The sequence below is a fragment of the Corticium candelabrum genome, chromosome 2, assembly GCF_963422355.1.
Source record: "Corticium candelabrum chromosome 2, ooCorCand1.1, whole genome shotgun sequence".
Classification (NCBI taxonomy): Eukaryota; Metazoa; Porifera; class Homoscleromorpha; order Homosclerophorida; family Plakinidae; genus Corticium; species Corticium candelabrum.
This window is the reverse complement of record NC_085086.1, coordinates 54,333-72,518: the sequence shown is the minus strand read 5'-3', so window position 1 is coordinate 72,518 and position 18,186 is coordinate 54,333. Positions and strand designations below refer to the sequence as shown.

The 18,186-nt window shown below is 41.2% G+C and overlaps 1 protein-coding gene across 1 annotated transcript; it reads left to right on the top strand.

Moving 5' to 3' along the window:
- Positions 1-400: 400 nt before the first annotated feature.
- On the top strand, positions 401-15,331 carry LOC134198239 (helicase POLQ-like). Its single transcript, XM_062667598.1, is given in 19 exon segments — positions 401-827; positions 2,044-2,222; positions 2,352-2,480; positions 2,550-2,621; positions 3,210-3,285; positions 3,490-3,587; positions 3,658-3,756; positions 3,915-4,059; positions 4,062-4,086; positions 4,318-4,563; positions 5,497-5,638; positions 7,741-7,845; positions 8,513-8,813; positions 10,208-10,368; positions 11,612-11,710; positions 12,930-13,106; positions 13,176-13,289; positions 14,105-14,239; positions 14,992-15,331. Coding segments are annotated over 19 exon segments (2,481 nt in total). The 5' UTR covers positions 401-727; the 3' UTR covers positions 15,070-15,331.
- Positions 15,332-18,186: the final 2,855 nt, after the last annotated feature.

The following is an 18,186-nucleotide window of genomic DNA, read 5'->3' as shown; positions in this document are numbered from 1 at the left end:
CAATCGTATAAGTTCTTGTTTTTCTCTCCACGTTAATTAAAATGTCAGGGGCAGGCTGCATCTTCCAATTCCTCTTTTTACACTAACTGACAACTTTCTTCAGAAATAAATAAATCATTTATACTGGCCTAGTTTAAAAGTTGGAGATGTTAAAAAGGTATTAAAATATCAATCAGTAATAATATACCGACTCTCGTCATGTCGACAGTCCCGCTGAACTTTGTCTCTTCGAAGACGTTGCTGGCGTTTCGGGGAACAGGTGCATTAAACACGGCAGCTCCGTATCTAACGAAGTCACCACTCCTACCGACGTGTGTGTGTGTGTGTGTGTGTGTGTGTGTGTGTGTGTGTGTGTGTGTGTGTGTGTGTGACATTGTGTTTTCTGTTGCTTATGTTGATCTGGTTATATGTCTAGTAGCTACTTGCAGTCATTTGTATAGGAGAAATTTTAACAGATAGAGTGACAAGGCAACCCTGATGATAAAATTCCTGTTGAAGGGTGATTTTGGTATTACCAGTGACTTTTACCATGTCAATGTATTTTGGTAATTTTCTTTGCCAAACAAATTTGGTATTCTACAATTTAGTGATATGCAGTTAATTCACATGTTTATATTTTAAATTAGTAATTTTGATTGATTTTCAGTCAGAGGATGCATTCATATGCCAAAAGGATGATATTGAATCAGATAGTCGTAGAAATGTTGGAGAGGATGTAGAGGGAGGTATGTGTGGTGATGGTGGTGGTGAAAAAGAGACGTTTTTTGGATTGCCGGTGAAAGTGAAGGAGCTGCTGGAGGAAAATAGACAAGTAAAGAATCTTTATGGTGAGGTGGCTGTGTGTGTGTGTGTGTGTGTGTGTGTGTGTGTGTGTGTGTGTGTGTGCATAATTGCATTCTAAGTTTGCAATATACTCATTATATGTATATTTATGAAGTTGACAACAGGCAAATCTATGTAAACTATATACACGTAATTTTTTATATTAGTGCTGCAATTCTTATTGTCAAAATAAGGGAAACAAGAGCGGTTTAGACAGTATTGGTAGTCTACCTCTAGTGCATTGTACGATACACTGGCAAATTCTTCTCTTGTGCTCAATGATGCATTGGACAATTACATATGACGATTCATATGTTATGATTCATATGAATGCTGCGAGATGCTAAAACTGAACCAGCATTTAGTTTTAACTGTTTATACGTACTTAACTGTACAAGAATGTTGTCGGCTCTCACTAGATTGATTTATGTCAGACGACAGGTACTTGACAGTCAGTCACACACAGACCCAAGACACTGCTGTAAAAAATATGACAAAATGTTTGAATGCTTAACATTTGCATGTTTTAACAGATGAAAAGTTAAATTTTTTATATTTGTGTTGACAATCACAGACTTTTGGCTTGATGCCTAGAACATATGTTTGTCTTGCGGACTGACTTTGTCTTTGCCCACTTTCAGCAAATGCAGACATTATAAAAAGTGACGTTTCATGCTGACCTTTCATTACCCGAGGCAAGGCAGCGACTAGGGATAGTAATGCCGGTCTTAGACCAGCAACCAACCGACTCGACAACTCAGTTCGCCTCCTGCATAACACGTGACCAAATAAATCCAAACCCTTCTCATTCTTATTATGTAGCTAAAGTGTAGCTGACATTTCGTTTACCTGACAGGCATATACTGATTGACAGTGCTGTTTGTGAATACCGATCCACAGTGCATAGCAGCCAAGGGTTTGCACTTTAGTGCTTCTTCATTTAAGCAGTTTTCAAACCTGTACTGTTTTTAAAGGCATAATCACGTGATCTAAACTGTTTGATCGGTCGGGTCTTTACATATTTTAATTACATACATGTTTTGTCTTGCGGTAGGCATAACAGCTTGAGTGTGGCTATTAGGCATAGTGTCAGTATGACATGGAGTTACATGTCAATAGCAATGGAACCTAGCAATATGATACTGTACATACATTATGTACTGTAGCAAAAATTTGTGTTTGTATTGGGTTTGTGTATTCACTCTTATTTTGTTTCTCTAGAGTGGCAGGAGACATGTCTGAAGTTGGATGCTGTCAGACGCAGACATAACTTCATTTATTCGCTCCCAACTAGTGGAGGAAAGACTCTCGTTGCAGAGATTTTGATTCTTAGAGAATTGCTTTGTCGTAATCGTGACGCCCTGTATGTCCTTCCCTTCGTGTCTATAGTTCAAGAAAAGGTAAATGCTATATGTGTGTTATATGCACAATAAACGCAAGGAAATTTGACAGACAAGTAGACAGACAAACAGACTAAGACGTGAACACAAAGCTGGACATGCTGTATGGTGGCTTTCTGTGGTTTGAAGGTTCGTGCTCTCTGTCCCTTTGCAACAGAATTGGGCTTTAGCATTGAAGAGTATGCAGCACACAGAGGGCGAATGCCTTCATTGAAACGTCCAAACAAATGCTCACTGTATATTGCTACAATTGAAAAAGTCAGACATGTGTTGATCATCAGTTGTATGGTGCATGGTACATTCGCTTGTGTGTGACTGATTTTGCAGGCTAATAGTTTGGTCAACAGTTTGATTGAAGAGAATCGCATTGAGGAAATTGGAATTGCTGTGTTTGATGAAGTAAGGCTGTAGCATTTAAATGTAGAAAACATATCAGCAAAGTGTTTAGATATGAGATTGATGGCAATTCTACTTGAACAACAGCTGTAATCATATAAAAACCGTAACAACTTGTTGATATTGCTGGATGCAATAGTTTCAGTTACAGACTTAGTTCTAAGCTTGAGGCATCAACACTTAGACAAACAAGAGAACTGTGTATGTATCTGTGTGCTGTGCTGTGTGTGTGTGTGTGTGTGTGTGTGTGTGTGTGTGTGTGTGTGTGTGTGTGTGTGTGTGTGTGTGTGTGTGTGTGTGTGTATGTGTGTGTGTGTGTGGGTGGGTGGGTGGGTGGGTGGGTGTGAGCAAGCATCCGTGTGTGTGTGCGTGCATCCGTGTGTGTGCATCCGTGTGTGTGTGTGTGTGTGTGTGTGTGTGTGTGTGTGTGTGTGTGTGTGTGTGTGTGTGTGTGTGTGTGTGTGTGTGCGTGCATCAGTGTACACATTTACAATTAATTTAATTACATAGTCTAGCTGTTTTGGTCGATGGATGCATAGTAGATGGAGTATATGCATCAACACATTTCCATTTTTATGTCGTGTTGTGTAGCTCCACATGCTTGTTGAAGGAGGTGAACGTGGTGCAACTCTTGAAATCTCTATTTGCAAGCTGAAGTTTGCAAGCCGTGAGTATTTAATTAATGCAATAAATGTTGTTGCAGTGAACATGGTCACACACACACACACACACACACACACACACACACACACACACACACACACACACACACACACACACACACACACACACACACACACACACACACACACACGGTGCACACTTGGCATTGATTGCTGGACTTACGTTTTGTGTGTTTCTCTCTTGTTAGCTTCAACACAGATCATTGGTATGAGTGCCACCCTGAGCAATGTTTGCGATCTCCAGCAATTCCTAGATGCTGAACTGTACCGCAACGACTTCAGGCCAGTAAGACATGTACAACTGTTACCCACGATGTTGCAATGTGATAGACTGTGCTTGCTTGTACTCATTTGAGATCCAACTCAAAGAATATGTTCAATTCAAAGATGGAACATATAGAGTGGATGACGTGATTAACGAAGACAAAATTCTTTCAAAAGCCACACCTTGTAGGGTATGTTTTATAATACATATATTATTTGCTTACACGTGGTTTTCACGTGTCATTTGATATTATCTTAATTGATGCATGCTACTTGGGTGTGACGCGATGGACTAGGTGACATGTGTGAATGGTTTGATACTTAGTGATTATGTGTGCTATTTTTTTAGTCGGATATTGTCAGTCAGGTTGACTTGAAGAGAGACCCGGATGGTTTGGTGGCCCGCGCGTTGGATGCCGTGCTGGGGGAGGATGGCTTTCCTAGGCATTCGTGTCTCGTGTTTTGTCCAACGAAGTCGAGCTGTCAGAGTGTGGCGAAATGATTTTGTTCGTGTTGCGCAAGTAATAAGAATTGTTTTTAGTGACAGACAGACAGACAGACAGACAGACAGACAGACAGACAGACAGACAGACAGACAGACAGACAGACAGACAGACAAGCAGACAGAAAACAGACAAACAGGCTAACAGACAGACAGACAAGCAGACAGACAGACAGATGACACATAAGGGTTACATACAGCTTTACAACATATTTGTGTCCAATTGCTATACTCTGTTACATGATTTTAGTTCATATACTCAAATGGTGGAGTGGCGTTCTGCCGAGAAACGGCAACTTCTTGAGGCCATCAATGATGACGTTGGCTCTTTCTGTTCAGTTTTAGCAGAGACGATACCGTATGGAGTGGCATACCACAACAGCACTTTGACCATGGATGAGCGACAACACATAGAATCCTCGTACATGTGTGGAGTTCTGTTTGTTCTCTGTTGCACATCAACTCTTGCTGCAGGTGTTAACTTGCCAGCAAAAAGGTGTTAACTGTTATTATTTAAAGTTTTGATTATGTAATTGAACGGTAGCTGTTCTTGTGAGTCAAGTAGAGCTGTGCATCTGTAACTTGTGTGTGTGTGTGTGTGTGTGTGTGTGTGTGTGTGTGTGTGTGTGTGTGTGTGTGTGTTGTGTGTGTGTGTGTGTGTGTGTGTGTGTGTGTGTGTGTGTGTGTGTTTGTGTGTGTGTGTGTGTGTGTGTGTGTGTGTGTGTGTGTGTGTGTGTGTGTGTGTGTGTGTGTGTGCAGGTGCACAGGTGTGTCTGTTTGACTGTTTGTCTGTATCGCTGACTGTTTTCTCTCTCTGTCTGTTTGTCAGTCAGTTGGTGGGTCGATTAGAGAGCTAGATGTTTACTAATCAGAACTGTACATGTTAGATCTATCACAATTTGTTATATTTTAAAGCACAATTGTGATGTTTCATTTGTTTCTGCTTGTCTGTCGATCTGTCTGTTTGTCTGTCTGTTTGTCTGTCAGTACATTTATTTTCATAAACGAGCTGTAGCACCTTGGGGCAAAGCAATAGCTAATCTGCACGTCTGTCTGTTTGTCTGTCTGTCTGTCTGTGTATCTGTCTGTTTGTCTTTTTGACTGTTTCTTTATCTTTTTGTTTTAATTATCTGTCAATTTGTTTATTTGTCTGTGTCTGTTTATGTTTTTTGTTTTTTGTATCTATTTTGTATCTGTTTGTATGCATTTGTCTTTCTGTTTGTTTGTCTTTTGTTGTTCGTCTGTTTTTGTTGTATCTTTCTTATCTTTTTGTCTGGCTGTTAATTTTTGTTGTATTTTTGTGCTTCAATCATTCTTAAGATTTCTAATGTAACTACCTGTTTCTTGTCTTGACTCTTAGTCTACTGTTCTGGCAAAATGTGCAAAGCACTTTCTTTTTGTCTAGTTTACTGAAGTTTTGCTCAATTAGGGTTATTGTACGTTCTCTGTATGTTGGGCAGCAGTTGATGACAATCAGTCATTACAAACAGATGGTAGGGAGAGCTGGAAGGGCTGGTTTAGATGACAGTGGGGAGAGCATTTTGATTGTGCAGCCAAAGGAACAGATGCAGGTGAAGGTGCCTTATGTTTGTGGCAATTGAAATGTACTGTATGTGTGCACAGATGGACGTGTGTGTGTGTGTGTGTGTGTGTGTGTGTGTGTGTGTGTGTGTGTGTGTGTGTGTGTGTGTGTGTGTGTGTGTGTGTGTGTGTGTGTGTGTGTGTGTGTGTGTGTGTGTGTGTGTGTGTGTGTGTGTGTGTGTGTGTGTGTGTGTGTGTGTGTGTGTGTGTGTGTGTGTGTGTGTGTGTGTGTGTGTGTGTGTGTGTGTGTGTGTGTGTGTGTGTGTGTGTGTGTGTGTGTGTGTGTGTGTGTGTGTGTGTGTGTGTGTGTGTGTGTGTGTGTGTGTGTGTGTGTGTGTGTGTGTGTGTGTGTGTGTGTGTGTGTGTGTGTGTGTGTGTGTGTGTGTGTGTGTGTGTGTGTGTGTGTGTGTGTGTGTGTGTGTGTGTGTGTGTGTGTGTGTGTGTGTGTGTGTGTGTGTGTGTGTGTGTGTGTGTGTGTGTGTGTGTGTGTGTGTGTGTGTGTGTGTGTGTGTGTGTGTGTGTGTGTGTGTGTGTGTGTGTGTGTGTGTGTGTGTGTGTGTGTGTGTGTGTGTGTGTGTGTGTGTGTGTGTGTGTGTGTGTGTGTGTGTGTGTGTGTGTGTGTGTGTGTGTGTGTGTGTGTGTGTGTGTGTGTGTGTGTGTGTGTGTGTGTGTGTGTGTGTGTGTGTGTGTGTGTGTGTGTGTGTGTGTGTGTGTGTGTGTGTGTGTGTGTGTGTGTGTGTGTGTGTGTGTGTGTGTGTGTGTGTGTGTGTGTGTGTGTGTGTGTGTGTGTGTGTGTGTGTGTGTGTGTGTGTGTGTGTGTGTGTGTGTGTGTGTGTGTGTGTGTGTGTGTGTGTGTGTGTGTGTGTGTGTGTGTGTGTGTGTGTGTGTGTGTGTGTGTGTGTGTGTGTGTGTGTGTGTGTGTGTGTGTGTGTGTGTGTGTGTGTGTGTGTGTGTGTGTGTGTGTGTGTGTGTGTGTGTGTGTGTGTGTGTGTGTGTGTGTGTGTGTGTGTGTGTGTGTGTGTGTGTGTGTGTGTGTGTGTGTGTGTGTGTGTGTGTGTGTGTGTGTGTGTGTGTGTGTGTGTGTGTGTGTGTGTGTGTGTGTGTGTGTGTGTGTGTGTGTGTGTGTGTGTGTGTGTGTGTGTGTGTGTGTGTGTGTGTGTGTGTGTGTGTGTGTGTGTGTGTGTGTGTGTGTGTGTGTGTGTGTGTGTGTGTGTGTGTGTGTGTGTGTGTGTGTGTGTGTGTGTGTGTGTGTGTGTGTGTGTGTGTGTGTGTGTGTGTGTGTGTGTGTGTGTGTGTGTGTGTGTGTGTGTGTGTGTGTGTGTGTGTGTGTGTGTGTGTGTGTGTGTGTGTGTGTGTGTGTGTGTGTGTGTGTGTGTGTGTGTGTGTGTGTGTGTGTGTGTGTGTGTGTGTGTGTGTGTGTGTGTGTGTGTGTGTGTGTGTGTGTGTGTGTGTGTGTGTGTGTGTGTGTGTGTGTGTGTGTGTGTGTGTGTGTGTGTGTGTGTGTGTGTGTGTGTGTGTGTGTGTGTGTGTGTGTGTGTGTGTGTGTGTGTGTGTGTGTGTGTGTGTGTGTGTGTGTGTGTGTGTGTGTGTGTGTGTGTGTGTGTGTGTGTGTGTGTGTGTGTGTGTGTGTGTGTGTGTGTGTGTGTCACTGTGTTTATGCTGTTTTCTGGTTGTTTGTATTTTGTTTTTGTCTGTTTGTTTATCTGTTTGCCCGTCTGTCTGTCTGTCTGTCTGTCTGTGGGCTGTTTGTCTGTCTGTCTCTTTGTATGTTGCTTTTTTTCTGTTTGTCTGTTATAGCCTGTTCGTCTGTCTATGTGTCAGTCTGTCTATTTTTGTCTTTGTTAGTTGTGCTACTGTTTATTGTACAGTAATGGTAGAAGCCACAGATACACTTTGGAGCAAGGAGAATATACCAACTATTTGTTGTTTGTCAATCTCATTTTGTAGATTTCTCTGTTTCTGTTTGTTTGTTGGCTTGCTATAGCTTGCTCACCTGTTCACTTGTCTGTGTGCATGCTATCTATGTTGATGTGTTGGTGTGTGTTTGAAATAGCAATTTAGGTTTGTGTGCTAACAAATGTGTGTATTGCAGGTCATTGAAATGCTTCGAAACTCATTTAGCAAGCGTTGTAGTTCACTATTATTGCAAGACAGCAAACCTATCAGGAGACTTGTCTTAAACATTATAGGGCTGAAAGTAAGAATTTAGAGAAACAGTGAACAGGCACAGATAGATGCAATTATATGCAACTCAACAGAGACAGACAGACTGGCTATTATCATGTAGTTTGCATTGGTGTGAGTTGATGTATGAAATAAATGAATTTGGCAGGCAGACAGACAGACAGACAGGCTGATATTTTATTCTCATACAGATTCTACTTGTACATATTCTAGGATTTTTTAATACAAATCAGTCCTTGCAAACAACAAAGTCATTAACTAATGGACTTGACTTTGAATGTCAAAATCAAATAATGTATTTAAATCACAGTGATTAGGTGACAGTTTTGAAAGTTTTGTAAGGATAACTTTGGCATTGCATCTTTGCAGCATTGTAGAAAATCTTTTTCTCCAATATGACATGAACATGGAGGCATTAGAATTGGCTTCTGGATTTTACTGACTGTTGTGACAAATGCTGCAAAAAATACAGCCAGACAGACAGACAGACAGACAGGCAGACAGACAGACACACACAGACAGACAGACAGACAGACAGACAGACGGACAGATAAAGACACAGACATATAGACAGACAGCCTGACAAATAGACAGAAAAGACTGACTGACAGACACAGAGACACACAGGCAGTGTAGCTAGATGGAAATGCTACCAAATGATTTGATTTATCTTAATTCAGATTGCCAGCAATGAGGAGCTGTTGATGTCGTTTATGAACACGACACTTTTCAGCATACAAACAAAACGTGAAGATGTGGAGAGTTTTGTGAAAGAGGCAATACGGAGTCTGTTGAATGCAAAACTGCTCTGCTATCGCCCTATTTGCATGAGCTTACCAGCATTACATGGATCACAAAAGTTGGATGTTCCTGCTGACGTTTGCGGTGGAGGGTTTATCAAGAAAGAGAATCCATTGGCAGCTATTGATGATTTGTTCCGTGATCTTGATGTAACAGCTGTGGGAAGAGCTACGTATAAGGGTGAGTAACTGCAATATAGTTGAGCGTGTTAGTGGATTTAGTGGATGTTGTCTTTGTTGTGTTGTGTTTGTTTGTGCACTAGTCTGTTTGTAATTGTGTTCTAGTCAATTTATGTGGCTATCTGTTTGTTTGTTTGTTTTTTGTGTTTATCTGTTGTCTGTCTTTCTGTTTGTCTGCTTTGTCTGTCTGTGTGTTTGTTCATTTATTGGCTAAGTTTGTGGACATGCATCAATTTTGCCTATCTATCTACCACTCATTTTCCTATTTTATATTTTACAGATTTATATGCACTTGTGCATGTAGTATGTGCTGGCTTGCATTATTTTCGTGCATGTTTGTGTGTGTGTGTGTGTGTGTGTGTGTGTGTGTGTGTGTGTGTGTGTGTGTGTGTGTGTGTGTGTGTGTGTGTGTGTGTGTGTGTGTGTGTGTGTGTGTGTGTGTGTGTGTGTGTGTGTGTGTGTGTGTGTGTGTGTGTGTGTGTGTGTGTGTGTGTGTGTGTGTGTGTGTGTGTGTGTGTGTGTGTGTGTGTGTGTGTGTGTGTGTGTGTGTGTGTGTGTGTGTGTGTGTGTGTGTGTGTGTGTGTGTGTGTGTGTGTGTGTGTGTGTGTGTGTGTGTGTGTGTGTGTGTGTGTGTGTGTGTGTGTGTGTGTGTGTGTGTGTGTGTGTGTGTGTGTGTGTGTGTGTGTGTGTGTGTGTGTGTGTGTGTGTGTGTGTGTGTGTGTGTGTGTGTGTGTGTGTGTGTGTGTGTGTGTGTGTGTGTGTGTGTGTGTGTGTGTGTGTGTGTGTGTGTGTGTGTGTGTGTGTGTGTGTGTGTGTGTGTGTGTGTGTGTGTGTGGTGCAATAGCTCAGTTGGTTAGAGAGTCATCTTATGGAGTGTTTACATCCGGGACCTTGAAGGGTTACAAGTTTAAGTCAGTGATGGCGAGCTGTGGCATAATTTCTTTAAGCAAGAATCTAACACACATTTGCTTCTCTCAACTCAGGAGTATAAATGAGTACCTGGTGACTGGCTGGGGACCTACACAGCCTTCGGCTGTGATGTGACAGGAGCCACTGGGGTCCTGGTGAGACTTCCGGTGCTCACACCACAGTTGGCTTCACAAGTTGGTGCTCCTATGAGTGCCTGACCCGGCTCCAGGAGTTTGCTAGCGCAGGCTCAGAATTCCCTGAGTAGCACACAGGGCCCTGGGTCCCAGCTTAACAGCTGGGGGCGTGACCTCTGACGCAGCTCCTGATGTTTAGGTTAGGTTTTAGGTGTGTCATTGTGTGTGTGTGTGTGTGTGTGTGTGTGTGTGTGTGTGCGCACGCGCACGTGCACGCGCATGCGTGTGTATGTGTGTGCTTTACTGTATCCATTCCTGTTACACTTTCTTTTTACTTTTGTAACATTTCTAGGTTGTATTGATGTTGACATTGGACCAATTGTCTATCGTGACTTGCAGCGAGCACAAGAACACCTTGTTCTTGCTGGCAATCTTCATCTTGTTCATCTTGTTACTCCATATGATCTTACACTTTCAATGAAAGTCAACAATTGGCAAGCGCTTTTGACAAAAGTGAGATATGGAATAAATTGAGTAGCCAAAAAGGCCATACACATGCAAGAGGAAGGGCAAAAATAGTTAAACAGCGCAAACAAGACAGGTGTGCAGACAGACAAACATGCAGACAGACAAACATGCAGACAGGTTGACAAACATGCAGAAAGACAAACTGACTTACATACAAACAGGCAAACGGACAGGCAGACAGACAGACATATAGATAGACAAACAAACTGACAGACAGACAAATAGACAGACAAACAGACAGACAAACAAACAGACAGACGGACACACAGACATGTAGACAGACAGTCAGACACAGTTAGGCAAACAAACCGACAGACAGACATACATAGGTACATACAGACCGACAAATAAACAGACAGACATAATAACAGACAGCAGGACAGACAGACGGACAAACAGATGGAAAGAGACGTGGACAAACACAGAGTTAACTAATTCACATCTATCAAACAATTTTGTAGCTCATACTGTAATATTGATAGATTTTGTCATTCGTTTACCTGCTGCTGCTTTAGAATAGTGATTATATATGAAAATAAATAAATATACCAGACAGAGAGACAGACAGACAGGCAAGCAAACAGACAGCCAAAGAAATCAGACAGACAGACAGACAGACAGACAGACAGTGCGATTGAGACAGTAGACTTGCTTAGTTGTGTTGTATGTAGATTTCATGGTTCAAAATATATGTAATGGACACACAAACAGACAGGCAGACAGACGGATGGACGGACAAACAGACAGACAGACAGACAGATTGTATTGCACCTCAGCACACTTCATGCCTTGGAGTTTTAGTTTAGTTGAATATGTATGCATCCCTTCTGTTCTAGTTTATAATTAGGTTATCCATACTGTTCACTTCAGATTTATTACGAAGCCTCAAATATATTAATACTGAAAAGTTTAAGAATATTTGTGTTTGACAGACAGACAGACAGACAGACAGACAGACAGACAGACAGGCAGGCAGACAGGCAAGCAAGCAAGCAGAGCAGACGAACAGAAAAAGAAAGGGGTCATTTCTCAACTAAATTATTTGCTAATATCATTACATTTCTAAAGACATTATGTATTAAAAATTTTGTTGTACCTTTACTGACTCATTTTAAACAAATTTGTGGGATTGATGTTTAGTAATGTATTTTATGAGATATGTAAACGTATATACTACAGTATAGAAATGCATTGATTATATTTTATTTTGACTGCATTTTTTATTGAGGTGTCAAATTTCTCTTCGAGTGAGTTGCACGCCACTGATGTTATTGGTTGTAATGAAGGTTATGTATCACGAAGAGTTTCAGGAGAAGCAGGCAAGAAGGTGGAACTACCGCTGGCTAACATAATTATGGCGTGTGTGTGTGTGCTCGCGCACGTGTGTGTGTGTGTGTGTGTGTGCTCGCGCACGTGTGTGTGTGTGTGTGTGTGTGTGTGTGTGTGTGTGTGTGTGTGTGTGTGTGTGTGTGCTCGTGCACGTGTGTGTGTGTGTGTGTGTGTGGGTGTGTGTGTGTGTTTGTGTGTGTGTGTGTGTGTGTGTGTGTGTGTGTGTGTGTGTGTGTGTGTGTGTGTGTGTGTGTGTGTGTGTGTGTGTGTCTGTTTCTGTGTCTGTGTCTGTGTGTGTTGGCATTGCAATTTTGAATACCTTTTTGTGCTAATTACTCTTTCAAGTATTTGAGTTTATAACTTGGAAATTATTAATTATGAGGGTCTGATGGACTGACAATTTTTAGAGAATCTAGTGGGAACTTTTAGTAAATTATAAAATGTAGTACTCAAGACAGCTTTTGTTTGTGTAGAAATTATTTGAATAACAAGACAGTGTATTGTGTTAGAAAGTCTTTGATAGGAAACTGTTTATGGTGCGCAATTTACACATAATCTATTTATTATATATAGTCTTAGGTATTCCCAGTATTTAGGCGACTTTTGGCTAGTAACCTATCAGTTGGGGTTTTAGCTCAAATGGTAGAGCGCTCCCTTAGCATGCGAGAGGATGCCCCAGTTCTCCACTTTGGTTTCTTTTCTTTACATACGTACTTATTTCTGTTTAGGAAATGATTTTATGCGTAATTTAGAACGAGACTTAGCTAGAATATTTTTGAAACGTTGATCTTCTTGCCGCGTTTTATTTCGCGTAGAGCGCAATGGAATATGTTGGAATCAAGCGTGATTGTACATACAGTAGGTTATAGAGCAGGTTGCTTTCCGAGTTTCACATTTGACACCCAGTTTACTCGCTAATAACGCCGTTGTTTGATTTTCTGAGGTTAATAATTATGCGCATGCGCAGCTTGAAACATTTGCTAGATTTCTTTGCACTGCTTTAAGGCAATAGGTCACTGTATACATGTGTAGTTGGCTTTAGTTGCGTGTGTTTGGTTCAACTTGTCTTAAAATTTCTAGGCGTGTCCTATTATTTGTAATTAATCTGTGCATATGCATAGTATAGACTTGTACTAACTAATTATTTAATAATGCTAGTTAATGATTAAGTTAAAGCTTTATGTTATCGACAGTTGTACATGTTTGTACTTTGTTAGAATGATGACAAAGAAAACCGATATGTTCGTTTCTACTTCTCCCTCATATTGTGTCACCTGATTCAAGGCAATACCATCTGGAAAACATCAGAGAAGTTTCAAGTGGAGCGAGGTTTTGTACAAAGTTTACTTCAATCGGCTACTTTGTTTTCCAGCTGTTTAGTTCACTTTATCAAGGTCGATTGTTATGGCATATGAATGCATGTGGAAACACAGACATGAGCAGTTGATGTTGTGTGATTGCAGGAGTTGCCTGAATTCTGGAGTTTGAGTCTTCTCCTTGAAGTGATTACAAAACGAATTGCAATGGCAAGCACTACAGAGCTGTTGCCATTGATGGAGTTGTCGTCTGTCAAACTGGTAATGAAGATGCATATTCATATAACGTCGTTGTTTGTGTTTGCTTATTACATAGACAGGCAGACAGACGGACAGACAGACAAACTGATGAAGAGAAAGACAGACCAAACGAAGAGAGGAGAGAAGGAAAGCCAAATACCAGATTAAAAAATTCCGAGTTGCAATCTATATTGTTAACACTACTAATTCTGGCACACATTGGAAGATGGGGCCAAGAAGGAGACCAAATTTGCTTTTACTTGCAAAATTTTCAAATAATGAAACTTGTGGACTAAACTCTGCAGAGGTCATGGACAAATGCAGAAAACAAATCACCATTCAACTACAGTGATGCAACGGGAGAGCAATCCAGCAGAAGATGGGATCATTATGCTGCTAAGCAAGCAATGGACGCAGATAGCCGTGGACCAGTTTAGAACTCTAACTTTATCATTACTTGTACTCTGGACTCTACATGTGTGGATTTGCTGAATTATGTTTAATAGCTGGAATGTTCAAAGTGTATGTATTGACAGACAGTCAGACAGACACACAGACAGACAAACAGATAGACAGACAGACAGACAGACAGACAAACAGACAGACGGACAAACTGACCAACAAAACTGTGCGTGATAAGTAGACATGACAAAATCTATGCAATGTGTTTTTGTTTATGGACCCTTTGCCTTTTGCCTGTCTTTTTCTCATTTAATTTTACAAAGGCAACAGTGAATTTTTTAGAAAAAAATCTGTGACAACTTAGAATGTGCTACTTAGTATCATGTTGCTATGAGTTGCCAGAGTAATGTAGTCAGTTCTATTATGTTTATCAGAGTCATGCGAAGCAGCTTTACAAAGCTGGCTTCAAGACACTCCAGCTGGTTGCAAGATCAGATGTGGATACTCTGGTCAGATGCATGCGTCCGCTGTCACGTGAAGCTGCTAAGAAGATAATCGCAGCAGCAAAGGTTACCATACATTGTTTGCTATAATTGTATTGATGTGGCTACTTGGGGTGTTGGTATTTCTGTGTGTTGTCTATTAGTTGGCCAATGTGTTTGGTTGTTTGTTTGACTTTCTATTTGCTTGTTTATCTCTTTGTCTGATCGTTTGTTTGTCAATTTACTTGTCTCTAAGAATTACACAGAGGCAACAGAACTTTTGTGCAATAGAGGCACTTAGCTAATTAGCAATACCTCAGTTTGATAGTTTAATTAATGGATCTTACTTGTTATACCGTTGACCAGTCAATGTAACAATGTGTTTGTGTAGCATCTGTTTGTTTATTTGATTTAGGTGTGTCTGTCAAATAAATTCAATTTTAAACATATATCTATCATATAGCAACTGCGAGAGATTACTAGGACTACACAAGGAAATACATGTAGCACGTACAAACACAATGTAAGCAACCCAGAGCAACTAATGGCAGAAAGTGGGTAGGACAGTTTGCAATGCTGTCACTGCATTGGTAAGAGCTAAGATTTCTCTCTTTTTATGACCTTGATGTTCTACTTCTGAAGTTGAGTTAAAACTGTTTTTTTAGAAATTTTAAATTTGTCTGTCATTATGTTTGTATGTCTGTCTGTCTCTCTGTTTGTCTGTCTATTAGTCAGTCAGTTTGTCTGTCTGTCTCTCTGTCTGTCTTTTACCTGTGTTTGTGTCTGTTGTTTGGCACAACTGTTTTTCATAGGTAACTCATATTATGCTCTTGTTGCAGACGCTGCTGATAGAGAAGGCTCGAGAACTCCAAGAGGAAGCTGAGGATTTGGCTGCGGGTGTAGAATTGGCATCATAACACTTGCAACTTTCACCACCAAGAAACCAATACCATGGCAAGTCATTCACACTCCTGAGCATATGTATATAAGATGGCAACATTTTCAGACATCTTGATGTCAGTGTCATGCATCTTATCAGCCGGAACGAAGACTATTTTTAGGGACATTTGTAGATATGCCGTCTTCAACAATTGTTATATTATGTTTGTGCAGCAGGCTTGGGTTAGCAGGAATGTAATATACAAGGCCGTTGCATGATTTCAATAAATTATGAGATGAAGGTACTACATACAAGCATACTTACACACACGCGCGCTCGTGTAGAGGCATGTACATTAATTAATTAATTAGCAAAATATTATATGCACATTAGATCTCCGCAAAGCAAGAACGTTTATCCAGCTATATTCCTTGTTTTCCTTTGTTTTTCTTTTCCTATGTTTCCATCTCTTTCCTCTTCTCCGTCCCTCATTCTGACTTCCTTTCTGGGTGACTAGAGGGTGGAGCTGTTCTTGTTAATTAATTAATTAATTAAATAAGCATTCGCACATACGCAGTCCATTACCCACGACTACGCGGGAAGTCGGCTTTGTTTCTTGGAGGACGTCACGTCTACTTGCAACATACTGTAAGGTAAGTAATTGATGCCGTTATCTTAGACAGCTTTTCCACACAAAATCCAGGCGGTAACGTCTACTTCTACATCTCGACTTAGCTAGGTATTCAACTAGCGCCATTAGCCCATCTAATAAATTTGTTCCCGCAATGTGGCAGCTTTGTACCTTGGTTTGCAAGACGATTTTTGGGACGTGTTTACGCTAGGCCACACCCATTTCTCTTTATTTGTTTACCTAGACATCTAAGTCTTCTTCTTCAATAGAAAATTCCATAGATTCCAGCTGTGTGTGTGTCCGGAACTTGGCAGAAAGTGTTCCGCGACGTCTGGACGCAATCAGGAGGGCGAGAGGCGGGAACACTCGGTACTGAGGAACTGGTGAAGGGCTTCAATTCTCCTTCGCGTTACTAAAACCGGCTTTTTAAAAGCCACTAAACAAAATCGGAGAAAGTCTAACCTACCACGCTTCTGCAGTCATGACGTCATACACTTTTAGCTCTCGTTTTTCGCAATGCGAAACGTAAAGAAAACTGTCTAGGGTCTAAAGTATTCTCAAGAAACCTAACAATCAACGCGGTAACTATTAAGTTCTTAGGAATATTGATAGTAGTAAATTATGACCTAATTATTGTGTTACTATGTACCCACAACGGGGTGTTACTATAATTTTGTCCAAGTCTGTATGTAGGTATGTAGTATGTATGTATGTATGTATGTATGTATGTATGTATGCATGTACGTATGTATGTATGTGGCTCAATTGGTTAGAGTGTGCATTTGGAGATTGGCAACACCCGGGACCTTTGGGCCAGAGTTTGAGTGCGGGAGGGCCACATACATAAATTCCCTTGGCAAGGAACTAACATACAATTGCCTCTCTCTTCGAAGTGTCAGGTTCTGTCTACAGCAAGTACACCAAGAGCGAAGTACATCATAGTGACTTCTGATAGTGACTTCTGCTACAGTAGTGTTAGATTGCAGTGTTAGATTGCGGTGTTACATTGCAGAATAGTGATTGCAGGATCTAACCTGGGCCGTAAGGGTCCTTGTAAACAAAAACAAAAAAATGTATGTGAGTGTGCAGTTAGAGATTGGCAACATCCGGGACCTTTGGGTCAGCGTTCAAGTGCGGGAGGGCCACATAGAAAATACAACTTTAGGATCATCTCATCAACAGCTAGAAATGTTGGGTTGTTCTTCAAGGCATCTTTCAATGCCAATTCTAGCCGATGGGCCAAACACCAAAACATAAGGATCCATGGTACATCTTTCTCCAAATATCCCTTTAACCCACCTGCTGCAATGTTAGCACTAGCGCCATCACAGCCAAAAGATATGAGCTTCTTCTTTCAATCGTCAAGCTGTACAAACGCCAAGGCTCTTTTAATTAAAACACTGATAAAGGCCCTCTCCAGTAGTTGATTTTGGCTGGCGAACTGCCAACAACTTGTTTCGAACATGAATTCTTCCATCAGATGAGTGATAATCAAAATAGAGTGCTAGGAACACTTCATTTTCAACATTGGCATCGTCTCTACTTCCGTCTGCTTGGATACTAAAAATGGATTGAAGACAAGACACTCTCAAGGTCTTTACAGTACGTCTTGGCAATGTATGAGACAAACTCTGCTGTAGCTTTGTCGTTCCTGTAGCTAACTCCAATATCAACATCATGCCTTTCTTCTAGTTCAGTAATTGGAACAAACTTCCTGAAAGAAAGGTTTTCTTTTGCTAGGAAATATGCAAGATCAAATTTTTTCTTGAGCCTGGCTTCTGTCGTAGGATCTAGAGTTGTCAATGCCTTTGCAATTGGTACATATTCATTGACATAAGTGGACTTGCTTCTTTCAAGTAACCTCATCGCTTGTTTGTGCATTTCAGAATTTGTGTGTTCTTTAAAGGCTGATGATATCACATTCCTCGATCCAGTAATAAAAGCTGAAGTAAAACTCTTGAAACCTCTCAACTTGTCTTCGTACTTTGCACAAACACTTGAGAGCTGAAACACATAAACCATCTCCTTCAAACCCAAGCCACATAGACGTGTCAAGCAGTTTGTCATTTCAGCGTTCCATTTGGTAGCTGTGGCCGGAGTCACACTTGGATTTTTGGCAACGACAACAGGTACCTGTTCAAAACTTATGGCGACAGCATCAGCTTTATTGACATGTGCAGATAGCTCTCTAGCCTGTGTCAGAACGGGTGAAGAGGTATCATTTAGAAAGTGAAACTTTTCCTGAGGCCGGGGTGCAACATTTAGAAGCCAATTTTGGTGGTTGGGCCGACTGACTGTATCTAGCTTATCTAACTGATCGCTCTAACACAAAGCAGCGATTAGCAACGCAAAGCAGCGATTAGCAACGCAAAGCAGCGATTAGCAACGCAAAGCAGCAATTAGCAAAGTTACCACGACCACTTATACTAACTCTAAGCAACTAATACTAATATCCAGCAAGTTATGCTAACTCTATTTTCGTGGAAGTATGACCCGGAGAAAGGATCTGGCTACGCGAGACTA